We start from the raw sequence: 21859 nt of genomic DNA, 5'->3' as shown, positions 1-21859 counted from the left end.
TGTTTTACCCTGGAGGCATCTTCGCTACCCACTAGAAATCCAGAAAATGACAGAGCGGACCTTCTTTGGCTGGCAAAAAACCACAGGGGCAGAGAATACGACCCAACCCCCTGCCCCGTCCTAAAGGTGGCGATTCCAGGGCACGTTCCGATTTTTAAAGTAATAATAATAATAATAATAATAACACACAGCAGCAGGTTTTTACCAAGCCAGAAAAGAAATAAACACACAGACCCAAAACCCCAGGTCGGCTGATCAAGGGGAAAGGCGCTTGGGGCGGGTATCTCTTTCTCTCTTTGCGTGCCCAGCAAATATTCCCGGATCGGGCGGGGCGGGGGGAGCAAATCAAAGCCCCTTCTCACCCTACAAACCAGCTGTTTGGCGCCGTGACAAGACCAGGAGGAAATTTGGGGGGGAATTTGCTAGGAAGGAAAAACCAACACACACACTCAAGCCGAAAGACACATTGGCGCCAGTTATATATATATGTGTGTGTTAATATATATATATGGCTTTGCTTGTCTTAAATAAGAACAGAAAAGAAGGTCCCCCCCCCCCCATTTGCTCAACGCACAAGAGAGATGGAGGATCCGGTTCAAAACTGGGGGGGGGGGGGCGCTACCTTTCAAGGAGAAGTTTCTGCCACGACTGACGCCAGGCAAACCAGTAGTAAGAATAACAACAACAACAAACCGGAGGAAGGAATCGGCCTGGTGAGATGTAACTGGGGGAAAAGGCAGTTTAAAAAGAACACCCCCCCCCCAAAAAAAAGAATTAGCAAAGCGTCTCTGCGCATCAGCCACGATTGGGTGGATGTTTGGGGCCGAGGCGAGGAAGGAGAAAACACGACAAGAGATGTCCGTCGGACGAGAGACGGGAGCAAAAGGTTCTTCTGCTGGGGCGAGTGTTTTTTTCTCAAAAAAAGAGGAGGAAAAATGGAAAATTGGGGTGGGGGAGAAGAGAGTCTTCCATGTGGAATCCGGCAGGGATGGCGGTCGGAGGAGGGATTCGTCTGCGGCGCAGGCCTGGAGGGCTACCGGAGAGGAGAATCGGGAGGTTTCCCCGTGGGCAAGTCGTGGCAAGTCTCAAGGTGCCTCCCCCCCCCCTCAAATATTCGCCAAGTGTGGAGAGAGGGGGGGCAGAGAGAGGAAGGGAGGAAAAGGGGATTCCTCTCCTCCCAGGGCTCATCAATATGATGAGCATTTTCTTTCTCTTTTTGTACACGTCCCAAAACCACATTCAGCCTGTTTTGTCCAAAGTCCGCTGCGTTTTCTCGTTTTAATATGGAATTGACAGATCCGCCCCCCTGCCCCGCCCCCCCAAAAGTCCAACGCACGATGGGGGAGGAAGGGGGGAAAGAAAAAAAAACCAAAAAACCAGAACTGGGATGTGCAGAGTTCGTCAATCTCAAGCGCTTCCGTCGCTGCCCGGAGCAAGAGCTGGTCGGAGGGAGGGCGGCCCTCCCCGCCCCGCAAGAGGGGGGTCTGCAAAGAGGGCGGTGGTGTCGGCGGGGGGCGGCGGCTCCTGCCGGCGGCGCGGATCGCGGCTGCTATGTGCCGCCCGTCGTCTGCCCGTCCCCTTCGTTGGTGGGACCTGCGGGTGGGGGGAGAGAAGGAGGCGCTGCAAAACTGGTCGCTGGGCTCACCTAGGGAGACCTGAGCGCGGCTCCAGGCGACTCATTTCCCCCGCCAAATAAATCCAAATGACATGCAAATAAAAAACACACACCCATGAAATATGATAATGGACAACCCCTTGGCAGGGGGTTGGACTCGATGGCCCTTGTGGTCTCTTCCAACTCTATGATTCTATATAAGCGCCCCCAAGGGCTCGCTGCGAAGCCAGCACACAAAGCGGCAAAAATGGTCTTAAGAGAACATGAAAATGGAACAAAAACCGCAACAGCAAAGCCTTGCACCGATCTTTGAGGGCTGTGGAAAGTTGGTAGGTTGAGCAAGGTTGGGAGGGAGCAATTATGGTGGATGTTTGGTTTTTTAAAAAGTAATAATAATAATAATAGTATTATAATAATTTATTCTTTATACCCTGCCCATCTGGCTGGTTTCCCCAGCCACTCTGGGCGGCTTCCAACAAAGGGTTGAAAAGACATTAAAACATCAGCCAGATTGGCGGAGTAAAAATAATAAAAAATAATAAGAAGAAACATTCCCACACACTCTACAATGCCGTGTGATTATCTCCCTTTCAACCCGCCCCCCCCAAAAAACCCCCATTCCTTGCAAATCCTCAAACCTCCTCTGCCGTTAGTAAAGCCCCCGTTCAAGGAAACTGAAAATGCAACGCCGAAAAACATGGCAGATTGTTAAGGCCCCTGGAAAGGGGAGACCTGGCCCCCTCCCGCCGCCCTGGCTCACCACTTCCGGGCGACCCCGAGGGGGCGAGGACGTCGTCGTCGCTGTCTTCCTCGTTGGACTGGGTCACTTCAGGCTCTGGCGCCGCGCTGCTGGCTTCCTGCTCCTGCTCCACCCGACTCCGCAAGGCCAGGATCCGGTGGTGCAAGGCCGCGTAGAGCTGCCCCGTGTCTTTGGAGCTGGCCTGCGGGGCAAAGAGGGGCTGGCTCTCAAACGTGGGTGGGGGACCCCTCCACCTCTTCCCCCCTTCTTCTTCCTAATGTAACCCTAATGCAGGGGTAGGCAAACTAAGGCCCGGGGGCCGGATCTGACCCAAGCGCCTTCTCAATCCGGCCCATGGATGATCCGGGAATCAGCGTGTTTTTACATGAGTAGAATGTGTGCTTTTATTTAAAATGGATCTCGGGGTTGTGGAACATAGGAAAATTGGGCGTATATATTTTAAAGAATTTCAATTTTCGCACAATTTAGGCTAATGCAATTTCTGCGTCAGTTTAGGGGGGGAAAGTATGACACATGGAAATCCCGCCTCCTTACCGATATAAGGAAAACCTTGACTCCTTGGTCCTCTGTGTCCATCGCTGTGATTCGGATGCTCTTTTCGCTGGCTTTGTCAATCTGCATCTGAGCCCACAGTTTGGTGTTCAGGATTAGCCGAAGGCTGCCTTGCGTTCTCATCACTGAGGAGAGAGAGAGATTTCAAAAGAGCAAACAAGCGTTTATTTCGGATCACAGCGTCTCCAGCCCCATCGTTCAGCCCGGACACCGAGGGCCTTCTGGCGGTTCCCTCCCTGAGAGAAGCGAGGTTACAGAGAACCAGGCAGAGGGCCTTCTCGGTGGTGGCGCCCTCCCATCAGATGCCAAGGAAATAAACAACTACCTGACTTTTAGAAGACATCTGAAGGCAGCCCTGTGTAGGGAAGATTTTAATGTTTGGTGTTTAATTCTGTTTTTAATCTGTTGGGAGCCACCCAGAGTGGCTGGGCGAACCCAGGTGGATGGGCAGGGTATAAACAATAAATTAGTATTACCATTATTAGCAACAAAATGACTTTCAGAAGACATCTGAAGGCAGCCCTGTTCAGGGAAGTTTTTAATGTTTGATGGTGTTTTTAAAGTTCTGTTGGGAGCCGCCTAGAGTGTCTGGGGAAACCCAGCCAGATGGGTGGGGCATAAACTTTATTATCCTCATCATTATTGCATCATCTTGCTGCCAGAAAGCTCCTCCTCGTTTCCGTCGGAATCAGTGGCATTTGAATATCTTTCTAAGGAAGTGATCTATCTCCTCTGGGGGTCCTGCTCAGCCCCAACGACCAGCTTGCCTTTGCAACGCTTCCCCTGGCAGACCCTTCCCCGGCTGGCCCCCGGCTGCGACCCCCAGTTCCCGGGGGCTTCCTCTCTGCCCCTCTCTTACCAAGGCGCGACTGTAGCGTCCCGTCGTCCGTGGAAGCCATGTCGTTGAGCCTCAGGAGTCCCCGGCCTCTTTCGACCCAAGACTGGGAGTTCTTATCAAAGACAAACAACTTGCATTGTATCTGCAACAGAGGAAAGGGGCTGAAGGACGTTATTGGCGAAGGCAGCAGAGATCAAAAGCTGCAGGAGGAAAGACCGCAAAGCCCCGCGAACAGGAACTCCAGGACGTGCCCAGCGCGGAAGGCGGAGGCGGCAGCAAGGAGCATCTGCGGGAAAAGGAAACTGGAGCATGCGCAGAACGCCGAGACTGGCGTGAAGGAGGCTGCGAGGGGAACTGGGGCCGCCAGTCAACAAGGTGCAAACCAAGTCGATGGACTGTGCCGAACTGGCAAAACTAAAATTGAGAAGCTCAGAAATCAAGAAGAAAAGAACTGCAGCCAATCGGAAGCTGCGCCTTGGTTTTTGAACGGTTTCAGGAGTCGGATGGACTTCTGGAACGGATTCCATTTGAGAACCAAGGTACGACTGTATATTATTTTATATTTAGTATAGTATATCATATGATGCTTGCATTGTTTAGCCCGCTCCTTCCCCCAAATCAGGATTCAAGTCCACTTCTGGCAGCTGCTGTGCTTCTGACCAATCCAGCTGTCTTAAACGTTGCAAATGTCACTGCAGAGATTTGGCGCATGGGATGCTGCCGTTGCCGCTTCTCCTGCTTACCTGTAGGACGTTGCTCTCGGCTTCTTCCCCCGTGATCACCTCCACCTTCTCCAGAAGACACCTCCTGGCCGTCGCCTTCGTGTAGGCTGCAGCAGACTCGGCCAGTGACTCTGAAATGTTGTTGGCTGGAGAACGGATAGGCCACGTCATCATTATTATTAACATTAAAATTCAATCTTTACTGGTTTAAAAATGAGACAGACACACAAATAATAATAATAAAAAAAACACAGCACATAACTCACAAAGAAAGAAAAGAGTACAACGCGAAAACACAAAAACATTTCAGCCATCGACTTCCGACCTCTTTGCTGATGGTTCTTTGCTTCCTTTGCCTCTATTTTTCAATAAACTTAGCCTGTATTATATCTTATTTGTGTTCTTTATACAGTATGAAATTCCAGGAGTTAATCAAAGCATTCCGAAGTTTTAACATGGGGACAATGTTCTTTTAAATACTGCCTATGAATCTCCCATTCCTTTTTAAACTTTTGGGTCGACCGAAACGGAAACGCTGTTTACCTTCCTGCCACAGTAGTACCTATTTATCTACTTGCACTGGTATGCTTTCAAACAGCAAGGTAGGCAGGAGCTGGGACAGAACAATGGGAGCTCACCCCGTCGCAGGGATTCAAACCGCCGACCTTCTGATCGGCAAGCACAAGAGGCTCAGTGGTTTAGACCACAGCGCCACCCGCGCTTACCTTAAAATAAAATAAAATAAGCCACAATACTGGTGGTGGGGTGGAGAGGGCAGAGGGCTCTGAAACATCACAGCACGAACGGTTCCTCCCCTTCCTGCTTTGACACCCGGGTCAAGGAAGAGCACAGCTGCCAAAACCCACCGGACTTTGGTGCGTGTGACTCTTGAGTCGATGGAGAGACAGGGAGAAGAGGGAGCCTGGCGACCGTACCTTTCTCGGGAGTGGCTTCTTGCGACGAGGACTCCGAGCCCGAATCTCCGCCGGCGTTCTCCTTGACGCTGTCCGTGCTGGCTTCGCTCGACTTGGGGGGGCTCTGCCGGAAAGGAGTGGCGGTCAGAAAACAGGGACGCTACCGAGGAAACGCTCCAGGCTGGCTTCCAGGGGGACGGGACCTGGCGGCTGTCCTGGGGCTCCATCCTGCTGGGAAGTTGAGCCGGCTGCCCTGCCATAAGTTCCCACCTGGGTGGGACTTGCCCACAAGTCTTTGAATTCTGGAATGGACTCCCTTGGGAGGTTGTGGGCTCTTCTTCCTTGGAGGCTTTTAAGCAGAGATTGGATGGCGATCTGTCATGGAAGCTTGAGCTGAGATTCCAACTCTATGATTTTATGGTTCTATAAAGTCAGGACGCTCAAGCACCCCGTTCCATCTTTGCTGTCTAAATCTACAGAACTGAAAGCTCTCAGGAGCAATGGACACGGCTGCCAGAACCTTGTAAAAAGGTGAAGGGACTCCTGACCATTAGGTCCAGTCACGGACGACTCTGGGGTTGCGGCGCTCATCTCGCTTTATTAGCCAAGGGAGCCGGCGTACAGCTTCCGGGTCATGTGGCCAGCAGGACTAAGCCACTTCTGGCGAACCAGAACAGCGCACGGAAACGCCGTTTACCTTCCCGCCGGAGCGGTACCTATTTATCTACTTGCACTTTGACGTGCTTTCGAACTGCTAGGTTGGCAGGAGCAGGGACCGAGAAACGGGAGCTCACCCTGTCGCGGGGATTTGAACCACTGACCTTCTGATCGGCAAGTCCTAGGCTCTGTGGTTTAGACCACAGCGCCACCCGCGTCCCTTGCCAGAACCTCAATTGCCCCCCAAATGGAGAGGGGAAAAACCTAGATTTGTTTTCGCTTTGGTATTCAAAGAATTCATTGAGTGACTGAATTTGCACCCTGCCTTTTTACTGCCAGGAGCTCAGGCGATGTGTACGGTTCCCCGCACTTCCTCCTCCTATCCCCTGCGAGGCGGGATGGGCTTAGAGGCGGCCCCCGGCCCCCAAGGAACCTTCACAAGTCACTGCGGGGCCTTGGAGGGGGAGAAGCGTGCAGGCCGCCTTGAGCTCCTGGGAAGCAAAAAGCAATATATAGAAATGCAACGAAGAGGAAGGCAAACAGATGGTCAGTGGCCTCGCAGGGATGTTGTTCTCTGTCTCTGGACTTGAGCAAACAGAGGAATGGACGCGGACTTACCAAGACTCTCTCGCTCATGTTCTGGCCAAACACAAACTTGTTACTGGGGGCCTCCGCGTTGTGCGCCGAGTTTTCTATGCTGCAAGGAAAAGAGGAACGCTGTGTTTTCTCCCCGCAACAGCAACATGGCGGACTCGCCGCCCTCTCGGCGCAGAGGAAGGACGGAAGGCCTGGGGTTCGAGGCTGCTGCAGAACCCAGGGAGAGCGAGGGAAGGGGAGGGGGGTCGCCGGCGGTCTCTTCCCCACCTGGAGCTGATGTACTGGAGGAAGTAGTTTGTGGCCAGAGGTGCCTCCGAGTTGGGGAGCCGGGAGTTCTGCGCGTCGACGGTGCCGTCGGCCTCGTCCCCTAGCTGGGATGGAGACGGGAAGCAGTGAGACGCGCCAAGATGTGGGGGGCGGGGAGGGCTGAGGAAGGCCTCTCTCTAGCTCAGTTTTTTACACAGAGGAGGAAAACAGATTCTACATGTGCCGTAGAGGGAAGTGGAGGGGTGGGCAGATGGGAAGGGAGCCTGTCTAGGAAAACGGAGACCCAAAACTTTGTGGGACATCTTTGGGAGAAGAAAAGACTCAGGAATAAACCCGACACAAATCTGGAGTCCCCAAGGATGACGCCTTGTACGGCTCCTTCCGGCAGCCAAGCGGGTGCCAAAAACGTCTTGCTCTGCTTTCCTTTGGCCCACATCAGCGAGGGGGTTCTTGTCTGGGCTGCCCAGGACCCCCAGACACACTGCCCAGACTTGCGCCCCGGGGACATCGCTTTGGCGCTGCTCACACAGCTATTTGGCCTCACTCCCTTGTCTCTCAGGACAGACGGGTGCCAACAATATTTCCACCCTGCCTATCGCATCGGCTATCAAATTTGCAGGTACCTTCACACGGTCCCGTAGGTTCTGCCCAAACACGAAGGACTGTGGCGTGTTCTGGTCTGCCTTCTCTGTCTCCGAGGTGCTGTTGGACTCCTTAAGAAACACACAAAAACAAACAGTTCGAACGCACCACCAAAACAGCTAATAGCAGACGTTCAGGGGGGATACTGGCCTTAAAAAGGGTGTCTTTGGGAGCCAGGGAATGCCTGGACTGAGGGAGCTCCCCTGTATTCCTGCAGCGAGGCTGCCCCCCAACACCACAAGCCAATCATCAAATTGCAGAATAAAAACCCAGGACTGGCAGACGAGGCACCGGCCCACGTCCTCCCTTCTGCCGACACCTCAGGGCTCCCGACAGACTCACCTCCTCTGTGTCGGGGCTTTTGGGCACGGCGTTCGTTGCGGATTCCGACACGGCGGCCACGGGGTCCGGAGGGATGCTTACGCCGTTGGTCCCGCTGCTTGGAACTGCGGAGAAGAAAACGCCCCGTTTAAAAGCAGGCAAGGAGCACCGGCTTCGTTCTTGCAAGAGCCCTTATTTCTCGGCGACGGTTCTGTTGGTTTTTAAAAGCGGGGCGGAGTCGCAAGGGCTTAAGCAGAGCCCGGCTGCGGGATCAGGCCCGTCTCGTCCAGCGTCCTGGTGCCCCGAGGGGAAGTCTAAAAGAGGGACCTACATCCATGACCCATTTTTACCAAAAGCAAAATCATTACAGTCGTACCTTGGATTCCAAACACCTTGTAAGTCAAACGGTTCGGCTCCTGAATACCACAAAACCGGAAGTGACTGTTCCGGTTTGTGAACTCTTTTCGGAAGCCGAACATCCGGAGCTTCCTGCAGCCAATCGGAAGCCGTGCTTTGGTTTGCGAACGTTCTGGAAGTTGAACGGATTTTCAGAACGGATTCCGTTTGAATTCCGAGGTACGACTGTACATGGATGGGTTTGGTTCCATTAGCACAAGGAGTTTGGCTTGTGCGACAGAAATCTCCCTTTGCCCTGGAGGGTTGGGGGAAACCCCAGAACACATTTAGGGTTTGTGTGGTGGCGGCGATTGAGTTCCTTTGAGCTAACAGAGTGGTCCCCTGCTTCAGGGGCTTCCCTTTGGTGGTCTCTGGTTGGGTAAAAGGTCAAGGACCCCATGACAGTTAAGACCAGTCCAAGGTGAATATGGGGTTGCAGCGCTCATCTCGCTTCAGGTTGAGGGAGCTGGCCTTTGTCCGGAGACAGCTTTCCGGGTCATGTGGCCAGCAGGACTAAACCACTTAGTGGGACACTGTAACGGAAACCAGAGCGCACGGAAACGCCATTTACCTTCCTGCTACAGCAGTACCTATTTATCTGCTTGCACTGGTATGCTTTCGAACTGCTAGGTTGGCAGGACCTGGGACAGAGCAGCGGGAGCTCACCCCGTCGCAGGGATTCGAACCGCCGACCTCCTGGCAAGCCCAAGAGGCTCAGTGGTTTAGACCCCAGCGCCATCCTGGTTGGACAGGATGCTGGTCTTTGATGGGGACCCTCTTCCTTGCCAGAAACAAGGCTGCTCACGGACCCAGGACGCACGTCTGGCTGCTCCCTGCTCTCTCCCGCGCCCAGGGGAGTCACTTGCCTGTTTGCGAGAAAGCCTTTGGCTGGGGGGCTTGTAATACTGCCGGGCGCAGGACGCTTCTCTGCTGTTCCTTCGGTTTCTGGCTGGGGACTCCTGCGGGGGGAGGAGAACAGAAGAAAGGATTCCCTTGGGCCTTACGCAGAGATGAAGGAGGGGATTCCCTCCCCAGCCCGGTCCAAAACTCACCAGCAGCCCCTAACCTGGACGCCCTCCTAATGTTTTGGACAACAACTTCTTATAAGACGCCCCCTATTTGGGGGGATTCCGATTTAAGAAAATGGAGGAAATGTGGAATATTAACATAATCATACTAGCAGCAAATATGTTCCTGTTTTCCCAGTGCCCTAGGGTTAAAAACTTGCTCCTTACCTGCGCTGGGCGCCTGGCCATGGATGAGAGTGGGAGGCTTCAACCTGAATCCAGTGCTTTTTTCCTCTGGAATGCAAAATGGAAAAACATTGCCCTCTCTCTCTCCCACTTCCAAAACTGGGAGGGGGGTGGGGAGAAGGGGCGGGGGGGGCAGCCCAGCCGAGACCCTCACCTGGCTCAGAGTCGGAGTTCCCCGCCGAAGGCTCACATAAGCTCGATGGCATGAAGACATTGTTCTTTGTCACTGGAGAGGAGAGGGAGGAGGGTGAGAGAGGGAAAAGAGCTCCCCCGTCCTATTTTGCTGCCCACCCCCAGAGAATCAGCGTAAGGGGGCAGTAAGTGCAGAAGCTAGGAGGGAGCTGAGTTCAAATCCACACCCCAACTTCTTTTTTAAAGAGTATGTTTCCTTTTTCCAGTTTTTGAATGTTTTATTGACCGTAAACTTTGTAACAGAAATGTACAATAGACATTATAGGCAAAATGAGAAACAAAAATTACACAATTATTAATTTTTAAACTAACACTTGCTTTGTACATCGATTTGTACATCCAATCTTCCCCTGCGTTCCCGAATTGAATTCCTTAAATGCGTGCTTAAACTTTACTTTCTCTGTGTTATTTAACTATAAATTTTACTTTCTAAAATTATCCTATTTACGCACCGAAGCTCAATCAAAACCTCCCAACAGATCCATCTTTGGACAATGTTCTTTTACACAGACTCTGTATGTATCCCACTCTCTGACAAATTTTTCATCTGTAACGTTCTCTTAGCCTTGCTGATAACCCCGGCAACTCAGTGTACTCTCTTATTTTATTTTGCCAGTCTAATTTGGATGGGATATCCTCTCCCTTCCAGCCTTTTGCGATTAGAATTCCAGCAGCGACTGTAACATACATAAAGACTCTCCTGAACTTTTCAGGGATTTCATTAGCCTTAATTCCTTAATTCAGGTTTTTAAGGGAAAGAGCATTTAGAGTATTTTGCTCTATAAGACTCACTTTTCCCCTCCTAAAAAGTAAGGGGAAATGTGTGTGCGTCTTATGGAGCGAATGCAGGCTGCGCAGCTATCCCAGAAGCCAGAACAGCAAGAGGGATGGCTGCTTTCGCTGTGCAGAGATCCCTCTTGCTGTTCTGGCTTCTGGGATTCAGAATATTTTTTTTCTTGTTTTCCTCCTCCAAAAACTAGGTGCGTCTTGTGGTCTGGTGCGTCTTATAGAGCGAAAAATGCGGTATGTTTCCAACTGTCCCTGGAAAGGTTAGAGGACAAGACACGCAGCTCCTTTCTAAGCAATTTCTACGAAATGGGAGGGTGTATTTTCCCTGGTGCTGAGTAAAGACCCTCTGTTGCAGTTAAGAGAGAAACAGCTTGTGTGTGTGAAAACAATACTGAGTTGTATCCCCAACCAGGACACAACTGGCTCCTCACAACAAGCATATGTAAAAACAGAAGACAAGTTTTGCTGGATGAGACCACCAGCCCATCTGCCCCAGAGCCGTTTCATTTCTCACTTAATTTGATCACACCCTTTCTCCATTGCTAGACAGTGAATAGGCAATTCATGTCACAGCCGTCCTTTCTGTTATCAGCCCAGCACAAAATCTGGAGCCCAGAGCTGTGTTTCCTGGCAGCCGGTCCCATTCCCAGATCTACCTCCCCCTCCGCTCCTAGCTGAAGTGCATTGCAAGAAAAAGGCCGCAAGCCCCCTGAGAAAATAAACCGTCCCCCTTTACCTGACTGCGAAGGCGGGAACTGTGTGAGGGAAGAGGTCCTTTCGCGCTTGACGGGGGGGCAGTAGCTCCCATCCTCTCGGTCGGACTCTATGGGGAAGGAGAGAGAGAGGGTGAAAGGGAAGCCCACCTTGTGCCATCTCAGCCTTCGGGGTTGAAACCCAACTAGCAGGAGGGACCACCTGGAAGCAGGCTTTGAAAACAGATGGGCACTCCTCTGATGGCTGTGTCTTCCATGCCGGCCCTGCCATGAGAAAGAGCGGGGCAGCTGCCTCAGGCGGCAGAAGCTGAGGGGCGAGGAGTGGCCAGAGTTGTCACTGCCGTGCAGTCTGCCCTATGCCTGCTACGGTGTCTTCCCATCAGTTTCCGAGTAAGATTCAACTACTAGCCCTGGGAGACGGTGCCTTCTGGTCCTCAGGCGGCAAAATGTCTTGAGTGGGCCCGAAGGAAGGGGGCATCTGTGGTCCCCCAAGTGCTGCTGGCCTCTGACCCCCGGTAGCCTCAGCCGGCCAGCGTGGCTGTCGCTCACAGCTCTCCCTCTCTGATCCCTTGTCTGGCCCTCCCCTGGAACCCACCACCTCCCTCTCACGCCCAACATGAGAGCCGGCACCACCAACTGCCAGGAGTTTTTTTTACTTGCGGGAGCAAAACCCTTGGCCGGAACGGCGGGAGTGAAATAAGCCCCTGCACCCTGGCCGGCGACGCAAACATGTCGGCCTTCCACACAACCCATCCCGACAGTGTCTCTTTCTGGCACAGGGGGATCATCACCCCGAGAATGGGAATTCGGGGCGCCTCTGGACTGTCTCTAGGCAGCGGACACGAAGTCTCCCTCACCTTCCCCGTCTTCTGGACTTGACCCATCTGCTGACCTCTGTAACAAATATATATACACGCGTGTAAGAGTTAGATTTCATCGCCCTCTCTCTCTCTCTCTCTCTCACACACACACACACACACACACACGATTATTGGGAGTCCAAGCCATGGCAAATCGCCCACCCTGAAAACAACTCACGTGAGTGAAAAGGACCCAGGGGTCAAAGTGCCTAAGACAACTTCGTTGCCGTTTGGTCCATTTTAGTTTACAGTGGTGCCTTGGTTCCCGAACAAATCGGCTCCCGAATGCGGCAAACCCGGAAGCAAGTGTTCTGGTCTGCAAACATTTTTCGGAAGCCAAACGTCCAATGTGGCTTCCAATTGGCTGCAGGACGGAAGCCGCAACTCGGTTTCCGAACGGTTCCAGGAGTCGAACGGACTCCCAGAACAGATTAAGTTCGAGAGCCAAGGTAGCACTTTGTATGCAGATATGGCAGCTAAGAAGGTCCCACAGGTCTACTCGAGTGTCTGGATTTAGCACACTCCAAGCTTACTTTTCAATTGTTTAAGTTAAAAAGAAAAGGATAGAAGCAACTGTTTTAATTCAGGATGCGGGACTCTTTGTGATGACAGGCGCAGGCATTCTTTCCCTCCTTTCCTAAGGACTCGGGAAGTCATAGAATTGTCCTCTCCAACTCTGCAATTCTACGATTCTTTGACTCAAAGGATCCTCTGGTCCAACCTTCTGCAATGCAGGAATTGCAGCTGAGCAGCCCATCGCCTTCCACTGCCAAAGACCTGTTACTGCCAGGGAGTTCTTCCTAATGTTTAGCACAGCTGGACAACCGTGAAAACTTAAAAAAAAAAAAAAAACCAACATATTTTTTTCTGTATTTCAGGCCCCCCCCCCCCGAAAGCTATTCGATGCTATTAAAAATTCAATTAAAAATAAGTAAAAAATGGCCAAAATCACAGAACAAGAGAGCAAGTTTGGGAGCTGCACCCAAGGATGGAACAGGAGGAGGAAGGAGGGAATCGGAGGGAAGGAGAACTTCAGGCCAACAAATGGGAAATCTGTGGCCCTCCAAAGGTTGCTGCGTTCCCAGTTATCGGCTTCTGGAGCTGCTGGGTGCCCTGAGCCCCAGCGGCGTCTGGGAGGGCCAGCCTGGGGGGCAGACTGATTTTAAACCACTGCCAAGGCTGCAGCGCTGCCCCAGATTAAGCAGCGAGGGTGCTGTCTTCGCTTCATTTTCCAAATCCCGACACTTCCCAAAACGGCGGGCGTCCCCTGCCAACCCCCAGCCCAAAGATATGCTGCGGAGACATAACCCCGAAGCACCCTCCTCTCCCTCGCCACCCCGTCCAAGAACAGCTATTTCCCTTCCATTGAAGGGCACTGGCTCAGGGGCGCAGAGGTCGCCCAAGGCCCCGGCGGCATATCCAGGCATGGCTGGCAAACGAAGACCCCCGCCTGAAACCCTGGAACGCCGCTGGATGCCAGTCAGAGTGGGCAACGCAGAGATAGGCTCCAAATCCCCACTTGGTCATGACGTCAAGTTGCAGCCTCTTCCCCTCCTTTGCAAGGCTGTTGTGGGGAGAACTGAGGAGGGGGGTGTGAACCATGTACTCCCTGGAGAAAGAGGTGGGAGATGAATGCAGAGAACGAGCTCTTCTTCTGCTGACCTGCTTAAGAAAGCCGGAGGGCCCAGCCAGAGGGAGGTGCCCGCTGCCAGCCTGGCACCCAGAGATCTCCACGCGGTTGCTATCAGACCCGTGCCAGTCGCAAAACGGGGCCTGGCATCTGAGGGGTTTCGAACACAGGACAGGACCACCATTCCTGACCTGGAAAAATCCCATGCTCCCCCCTCACCCCCCAAAGTATGGGTTCCCGCATCACTTTGGGCCCTTCGGACAAAGGGCAGAATAAAAACAAAAATAATACCACCCCTTTTGTATTTCTGTCCCCCCCCCTTGCCTTGGAGCTCGTGGGGCATCTGTTAGCCGTTTGAAACCTCTAAAAACAGGACGGCATCCTTGGCACACTCAAGGACGACAGACACCCTGTTTCGTTCCCTCCCTTACCAAGCACACCTTCGCCCGCCCCCGTCCCAGAATTTCCACCGAATGCGCGCCCAACCCAATCTCGGAACTCCTGTTCCAGCCTGCGCTTGACCCTCCCAAGGCCCACACAGCGGACGGCCACCCCCACCCCCGGATACAGGGCCAAGGAGGCCTCTTTCCATGTCTCCAGGCCGGGCTGGCCACGCTTGGGCCCTCCGGGCGCTCCTGGAGCACCAACTCCCAGCAGCCAGCAGGGCCAATGGTCAGGCCCAAGAGCAGATGGAAAGTCAGAGGCTTTGGGAGGGCATCCGATTCCTCGGCCGGAATGGAGACGGGTGTGGGGAGCCCTCCTCTGCGGACCACGCCTCTCGCTGGGATGGCTTCCTGTCTCCATCAAGCACCCTGAACTGTGGCCATTTGGCCAGCCTACTGTACAAGGAACCACATTGATTGCACGGCCCACTTTTTTGCCTCTGGCCCTCCAAAAGCTGCACCCCTGGGGGAGTGGGGCATCGGGCTGCGGAAATTAGGGGAAACTGTGTCCTCTTCTCTCAGCGCTGCTGACTTTGGGGGGGAGAAACCAAAGCTCAGGGAAGGCATTTTGTGCCGCTGCAGACGAGTTAAACTGCAAGGCTGGGTCATATATATTTAAGCGCAGAGAAAACGTATGCTTTGGGGAGGGGGGAGAAACAGAACTCAAGAGAGAGTTTCCGTGGAAGGCCTTTCCGGCCAGCTTTTCCAAGACTTACCCTCGCCAGTCCGGGCCGAACCGGAAGAATGCGGGAATCGGCCCCTGGGGGGGCGGGAGCCTCAAAGTTGCACCCCCCTGGTGACTTGGGGTGACCCGCAGGCCGGCGAGGAGGCTCTGCTTCTCCCGGGGGGTCCTCGCCTGAGTCCGACACCCCTTTTTGCTCTGCAAGGGACTGGGGGGCAAAGGAGAAGAAGAGCCCTTCAGTGCCAGGCAATGGAAGGAGGGAGGAGGGCACGGAGGGGGGTCCATTGGGAGCCGGGCATCACCACCAGCATCACGGTCCCACAGCGTGAAGGCCCCACGGCGTCGCCTGTGTTTTGGGCGCTGGGTTTGGTTCTTGGGGCAAGCGGGCCTCCTGAGGTCCTGCTGTCTCCCATCAACAACCCCCCCTTGAAAAAGAGAGATGAGACCCCGAGGAATCTTTCAGGCCTTATTTACGGGTATCGGCAGCAGGGTGCTCTGGCTAGTTGTGCTTCCACTACCGACTGCTGCATTTAAGCTGCGGTTCCTGTATGGCAGGGGGTTGGACTGGATGACCCCTGGGGTCCCCTCAGAGCAGTTTACAAAACAACAACAACAAACCAGTACAGTGGTACCTCGGTTCTCGAACATAATCTGTTCCGGAAGACCATTTGACTTCCGAAACGTTCAAAAACTGAGGCACAAAGGGCTGTCTGAAGACTCAGTCTGCACACAGAAGCCGTTCGAAAACAGAAGCATTTGGGCATTTGGGTTCCAAAACGTTCGTCAACAGAGACGTTTGAGAACAGAGGGACCGCTGTACTAAGAAACAATAATTGGCAGGAAAGCCAAAAGTCCTTAAACTGCCACTGATCTCTTTGCAAGGCTGCAGCAACAGACACGGGCCTTCCCACTCTGCTTTCACGGGTCTAGGTTGGGACTGTTTTCCCAGGCGCCTCCTCCCCTGAACTATACGGCCTGAACATGCAGGTCTCTTCCTAGGTCCTTCGGAAAGGCAGAGTATGCGGAATTCGCGCTTTACTATCCTCCTGCCACGTGCAACGACCTTGCAGAGCAGGCTTTGTCTCTGGCATGAATAACACCCATGCGCTGGATAGATTATCACGGCTACTTCACACATCCAGAGCGCCTAAAGAAAATGATATAGCCAGGCACTTATAAGAAGATCAGACTGTCCCTGCCTGTGGGCTCACAATCGAACACGGGAAAAACAGAACTGCACAAGGCGAACTGCAGCAAAGGTTGGTGGCTTCAAAACTTAACACCCCTTCCAATAAAACACCACATTGCCAAGCTATTCAAAACACAACTTTTCTGTAGGAGTGGCTGAAGGGAAGTCAGCCTTAAAACCGCCTTAGACGAAAACACACAAACAAAATAATAATATTAAGACTCAGCTCTATGGGCCAGGTACATTTCCACTCCAATTTGACAGAGAAAACACGCAATTCTCAAGTCCAGCGGAAGCCAGCGGATTCTCAGGGCAACACGCAATTCTCAAGTCCAGCGGAAGCCAGCGGATTCTCAGGGCAGCAGAGGCCACCGTGTTTCAACAAACGCCACGGGGCGAAAAACCCAATGGCAAAAAGGAGTTGCAAAGCCGCTGCAAAGAAATCAGAGCCCCCGCCCAAATAATTTTTAATCCACCCATCTTATGAGTTTCTCAAGTCGCCGACTTGCCTACAACTAAATCAGCACATGGGTAAAATGAACGGTTGTTCCCAAAACAAGGGGGACGTGCTGCTTTGGGCTTTAAGATCCAGGCCAAGGTAGCTCCCTCAGCCTGAGGGCTGCCTTCCCTTCCCAGGGGCTAGAGGCAAAATCGGGCAGCTGAGCGACTGGCACAAGCAGCGGTTACCTTTGTACAGTAGGCTAGATTTTACGCACCTTTGTGCATGTCCGCCCCAGGATCCGGACGGCCGAGAGGCGCCATCAGAGTCTAAAGACACACCCCAGCCAGCCCCCCACCAAAAAAAAAGGTGCAAAGGGTGAGGAGGGGTGTGTGGTTTGGGGACAGCACCAAAGGCCACATTCTCCCTCACCCCTGCTTAAGATATGGGGTGGTCTCCGGAGTCAGGCTCGCTGGCAGCCTTCCTTACATCACTTTGGGTGCCAGGCAAAACCATCTCTCTATAGCTGGGCCTTCGTATTTCTGCGGCCTTCTCACGGCTTTGGCAGGACGGGGGGTTATTGGTTTCCTTTTCGTTCCGTTATGTATTTTGCATTTTTTCGTTGTGCACCGCCCTGGGATCTCCGGAGGAAGGGCGGTGGGCAAATTGAGCAAGCAAATAAAATAAAAACAAATGAGATGGTACGCACACAGGCGTGTTGCGGCAGGCGTAAATCACAGAAGGCGCGACGCCCTCCCCCTTTTGCGAGGAGCTTTTTATCAAAGGTCTGCATTAAACTACGTCAAACTTTTATTCGTTCTAATGAAAAGAAACCTGCCTCCCCATTTAAGGAGGACCTTTCTAATTGATTGAGGAAAGGCCCAAATTCAAGCTCTGTTGTCTCCCGGTAGGACCCCCCCCCCAACAGTCCCCCCCTTGGTCACACTGGGGCTGAAGTCCAACCAAGTCTGGAGAGCACAGACAACACTGACCCTCTCAAACTTACAGTCAATTCTTAGGCTGAGTCAAAGTGGGGGCGTTTTGTTCTTCCCAACTGAACTAAGTGATCCAATCGAGTCCTAACTGTGACTCTCTCACCATCAACCACACTCCCCCCAAGAGACCTTTCGGGTCCAGTCAAAAGCTCCCAGCCTCCCTCACAGGGACCTTCGGAAGAAAACAGTGGAAAGGGGAAGGAAAAACAGGCATGCCACTTTGAGCTCCTTGGACCAAAGGTGGGATATAAATCAGGGGAATAAATAAGGGAGCCATGCCCAGTGTTTGACTAACATGGGATGCACACACCCCACTGTTGTCATATGATTGTCTGCCCTGCAGGATGTAAACATGAAGACGTTAGCAGGGGGAGACTTGCAAACCTTTCCTTTTCTCCACAGAAACCTTGCTGTCCTGCACCCCGTCTCCTTGGGGCCTTCCCAAAGCAGGGATTTCTGAATGTGGGCGCAAGGACCCTTTAGTCCCCAGAGGCTGAGGAACTACAGCCACCAGCAGCCAGCCCTGTCGCTGTCCAGGGACGATGGCGGCTGTCGTTCAGCAGCAAGCGGAGAGCCAAAGGTTCCCCGAACCCAGCTTCACAAGAAGGGGTGCCTGTCCCTCTCAGCCCCCTCGCCAAGCCCCGGTTCCTTACCTTCTGCGCTTTTTCCTTCTGAAACACAAAGACAGGGGGGGCGATGGCTGGCTTTTCTGCAGAGAGACCAAAAGCGGAAAGGCACGCGGGTTAACTGAGAACGCACAGCCCGCTGCTGTCTTCACAAACGCACAACAAGGCTCCACCCATGCTCAGAGGCACTCTCGCCTCCCGGAATTTATTCTGCCTGAACCAGGCTTGGTTTCCCCTTTCCCTGCCTGGCTCAGTTCTCTCTGCCTCTGCTGATCCTCTCCTTCCCAGCCTAAAATACCTACCTGCACCAATATGCACTATACACAAATATATATATATATGTGTGAGCAGGAGGGCCAGCTGTTCCTAATCTGGTCTGCTCCTCAGCCCAAGCACCCTCTGCCTATGCTCAGAGGCGCTGCTACCTCTCAACATCTATCATGCAATAGATATTTATGTGAACCGCCCTGAGACCTTCGGGTTTAGGGCAGTATAGAAATTTAATAATAATAATAATAATAATATCATTCCCTCGCCATTTATTTCCATGAGGAAATGGAGAGCGGGCTCCTCCTCCTCCAAACACGCCCAGGCGCTCTGCCCATGCTCAGAGGTCCCGCTGCCTCTCATCCTAAGCAGGACTCCACTTGCTGGTGCCCCTCTGCCCATGCTCAGAGGCACGGCTCCCCTTCTGCAGCCCTCCCTCTGCCGTTTAACCCTTGGCCCGCCTCCCCTGGGGCAAGCACTCTGCTTATGCTCAGAGGCACTGATGCCTCTCAACATCCATCATTCCCTTCTTCCACGAGGAAACGGAGGGGCGGGCCAGAGGTGGGGACACGCCAGGCTCCTCCTCCTTCTCCTCCTCCAAACAAACCCAGGCCCTCTGCCCATGCTCAGAGGCACGGCTCCCCTTCTGCAGCCCTCCTTCCGCCGTTTAACCCTTGGCCCGCCTCCCCTGGGGCAAGTACTCTGCCTATGCTCAGAGGCACTGCTGCCTCTCAACATCCACCATTCTATTCTTTCACGAGGAAACGGAGGGGCGGGCCACACGCCAGGTTCCTTCTCCTCCCAACAAGCCCAGGCGCTCTGCCCGTGCTCAGAGGTCCTGCTGCCTCTCATCCTAAGCGGGACTCCACTTGCTGGCGCCACTCCGCCCATGCTCAGAGGCACGGCTGCCTCTCAACATCCACCATTCCTTTATTTCACGAGGAAATGGAGAGGCGGGCCAGAGATGGCGACACGCCAGGTTCCTCCTCCTCCTCCTCCTCCTCTCAACAAGCCCAGGCGCTCTGCCCATGCTCAGAGGTCCCTAAGCGTACCTCCGCCTGCTCCGCCCGGGCACTCCGCCCATGCTCAGAGGCACTGCTGCCTCTCAACATCCCCCATTCCCTTCTTGGGCGGGCCACACGCCAGGCTCCTTCTCCTCCCAACAAGCCCAGGCGCTCTGCCCGCGCTCCGAGGCCCCTCAGCGTCCCTCCGCCTGCTCCGAGGCCGCCCTCCGCTCCGCGGGGCCGGGAGTCCGCCGCGCCCCCTTGGCCGCCAGCCCTCTGCCCATGCTCAGAGGCGCCCTCGCCCCGCCTGCCAGGCCGCTCCCTTTGTCCGGCCTGGCCGCGCCCTCCCGCGCCGGGCCTGGCGGGGCTGGGCGGCGCCTCCTCCTCGGGCCGGCGGGCGGCTTCTCCCTCCCGGGCCGCCTCCCCGCGCCCCGCCGCCCTCGCCCGCCGCCGCCGCCGCCCGCCTCCCCCCCCCCCGGCCGCCTACCTTCGTTAGCCAGGTCCGCCATTTTACTTCCTCAGCCACTCCCACAATGCCCCGCGCCCAGCCCGGGCCAAAGAGCCGCTCTGCCCGGCCGGGGAGCCGCACGGGGAGCGGGGGCGCATGCGCGGCGGGGGGGCGGAGTCGCCGGGGCGCAGGCGCAGAAAGGCCTCATAGAGGCGGCGCCCCCTAACGCCCAAAAGGCGGTAGTAGTAATAATAATAATAATAATAATAATAATAATAATAATAATAATAATATAATTGTTATTTATTTATTTACACCCCCCCCTCCCCAGCCAAGGCCGGGCTCCCCAGCGGCTTACAAGCAATAATAAAAACAAGTTGAATGATTACAACTTAAACACAAAGTTAAAATACAACGTTAAAATATTGAAACATTAAAATATTAAAATGTAGCCTCATCGCAGGAGGAGAAGGAAAAGAAAAAAGAAAGAGAGGGAGGGAGGGAATCAAATTGGCTCCAAGCCAAAGGCCAGGCGGAACAACTCTGTCTTCCAGGCCCTGCGGAAAGAAATCAGATCCTGCAGGGCCCTGGTCTCATGAGACAGAGCGTTCCACCAGGCCGGGGCCAGTGTTGAAAAGGCCCTGGCTCTGGTTGAGGCTAATCTAACTTCCTTAGGGCCCGGGAGCTCTAGGGTATTGCTATTTATGGCCCTTGAGGCTCTCTGTGGGGCAGACCGGGAGAGGCGGTCCCGAAGGTACGAGGGTCCCAGGCCGTGAAGGGCTTTAAAGGTCAAAATCTGACCCTGTACTCCACCGGGAGCCAGTGCAGCTGGAAAAGCACTGGGTGAATCTGCTCCCATGGCAGAGACCCCGTGAGGAGCCTCGCTGCAGCATTCTGCACCCGCTGGAGTTTCTGGGACAGCTTCAAGGGTAGAGCGCATTACAGGAGTCAAGCCTTAGTTATTAATGCTGCTAGTCCTTATGATAAAGACTAATAGTACCGAACCCCCAAAAACTGTGTTATTAGAAATTCGTAAATGGAGTTTAATTGATGTTTAATAAAGTTGTTGTTATTGTTGTTGAGTCGTTTAGTGGTGTCCGCCTCTTCGTGACCCCCTGGACCAGAGCACGCCAGGCACTCCTGTCTTCCACTGCCTCCCGCAGTTTGGTCAAACTCATGCTGATAGCTTCGAGAACACTGTCCCACCATCTCGTCCTCCGTCGTCCCCTTCTCCTTGTGCCCTCCATCTTCCCAACATCAGGGTCTTTTCCAGGGAGTCTTCTCTTCTCCTGAGGTGGCCAAAGTCTTGGAGCCTCAGCTTCAGGATCTGTCCTTCCAGTGAGCACTCAGGGCTGATTTCCTTCCGAATGGAGAGGTTGGATCTTCTTGCAGTCCATGGGACTCTCAAGAGTCTCCTCCAGCACCAGAATTCAAAAGCATCAATTATTTGGCGATCAGCCTTCTTTATGGTCCTGCTCTCACTTCGATACATCACTACTGGGAAAACCAGAGCTTGAACTATACGGGCCTTAAATAATAAAGTTAATTTGAATTAAAAGAAAGAAATGTTCAGCCTCTCATCTACCTCCCCAGCCAGCGAACCACTTCACTACGTCAGAAAACTTCTTGATCACAATCCGCAGTATGCAATAATAATAATAATAATAATAATTCATTAATTAAATTCCTATCAACCAGCCAGATTTTAATAATCCTCACCTACCTCCCCAGCCAGCGACCCACTTCACTGTTTCCCAAAACATCCAGGGGGCTGCCCCTCTCCTCAAGCACAGCGCCTCCAGCTCATCCCCCTCCTCTGGGCGTCTGGGGCAGGGGAAACCCCCCACCCAGCCCACCCTTGAGTCCCCCTTTATGATGGCGGCGATGACAGTCCCTCTGCCCCCTTGGGAGGAGGGGGAGTCGGGCTGCCGAGCTGGGGCTGCTCTGATCCTTCCCCTCCCCGGTTCCAAGAGCTCCTCTGACTCTGATAGAAACTGTAGGGTTGGAAAGGGTTCCAAGGGTCATCTAGCCCAACCCGCAGGCAAGGG

The 21859-nt window shown here is 53.6% G+C and overlaps 1 protein-coding gene across 4 annotated transcripts; it reads right to left on the bottom strand.

Moving 5' to 3' along the window:
• Positions 1–406: 406 nt before the first annotated feature.
• RANBP3 (RAN binding protein 3) lies at positions 407–21643 on the bottom strand. 4 transcript variants are annotated; one of them, XM_080988983.1, is made up of 18 exons: positions 21535–21643; positions 18120–18175; positions 14878–15051; positions 12086–12122; positions 11252–11338; positions 9689–9760; positions 9517–9582; positions 9148–9240; positions 7907–8010; positions 7546–7638; positions 6923–7026; positions 6677–6755; positions 5423–5525; positions 4509–4633; positions 3787–3907; positions 2910–3052; positions 2376–2556; positions 407–1593 (listed from the first exon to the last, which is right to left on the bottom strand). In XM_080988983.1, exons 1-18 carry the CDS (start codon positions 21572–21574, stop codon positions 1550–1552), a joined length of 1722 nt encoding a protein of 573 aa, XP_080845109.1. In that variant the 5' UTR covers positions 21575–21643; the 3' UTR covers positions 407–1549. The 4 variants fall into 4 exon arrangements, with proteins under 4 accessions (XP_080845109.1, XP_080845110.1, XP_080845111.1 ...); XM_080988984.1 differs by lacking the exon at positions 21535–21643 and adding an exon at positions 19851–19961; XM_080988985.1 differs by lacking the exon at positions 14878–15051.
• Positions 21644–21859: the final 216 nt, after the last annotated feature.

The sequence above is a fragment of the Podarcis pityusensis genome (assembly GCF_964106645.2).
Source record: "Podarcis pityusensis genome assembly, chromosome: 18".
NCBI lineage: Eukaryota > Metazoa > Chordata > Lepidosauria > Squamata > Lacertidae > Podarcis > Podarcis pityusensis.
The sequence above is the reverse complement of the archived record's forward strand: the minus strand, read 5'-3'. Positions and strand labels throughout refer to the sequence as shown.

Coding starts and splice junctions, on each gene's coding strand:
- RANBP3 (XM_080988983.1), bottom strand. CDS start 21,574: ATGTTTTGGGAAACAGTGAAGTGGGTCGCTGGCTGGGGAG. Junction 7,639..7,906: donor AAAGCCCCGACACAGAGGAG/GTGAGTCTGTCG, acceptor TGTGTGTTTCTT/AAGGAGTCCAACAGCACCTC. Junction 1,594..2,375: donor CTCGGGGTCGCCCGGAAGTG/GTGAGCCAGGGC, acceptor CCCCACCCGCAG/GTCCCACCAACGAAGGGGAC.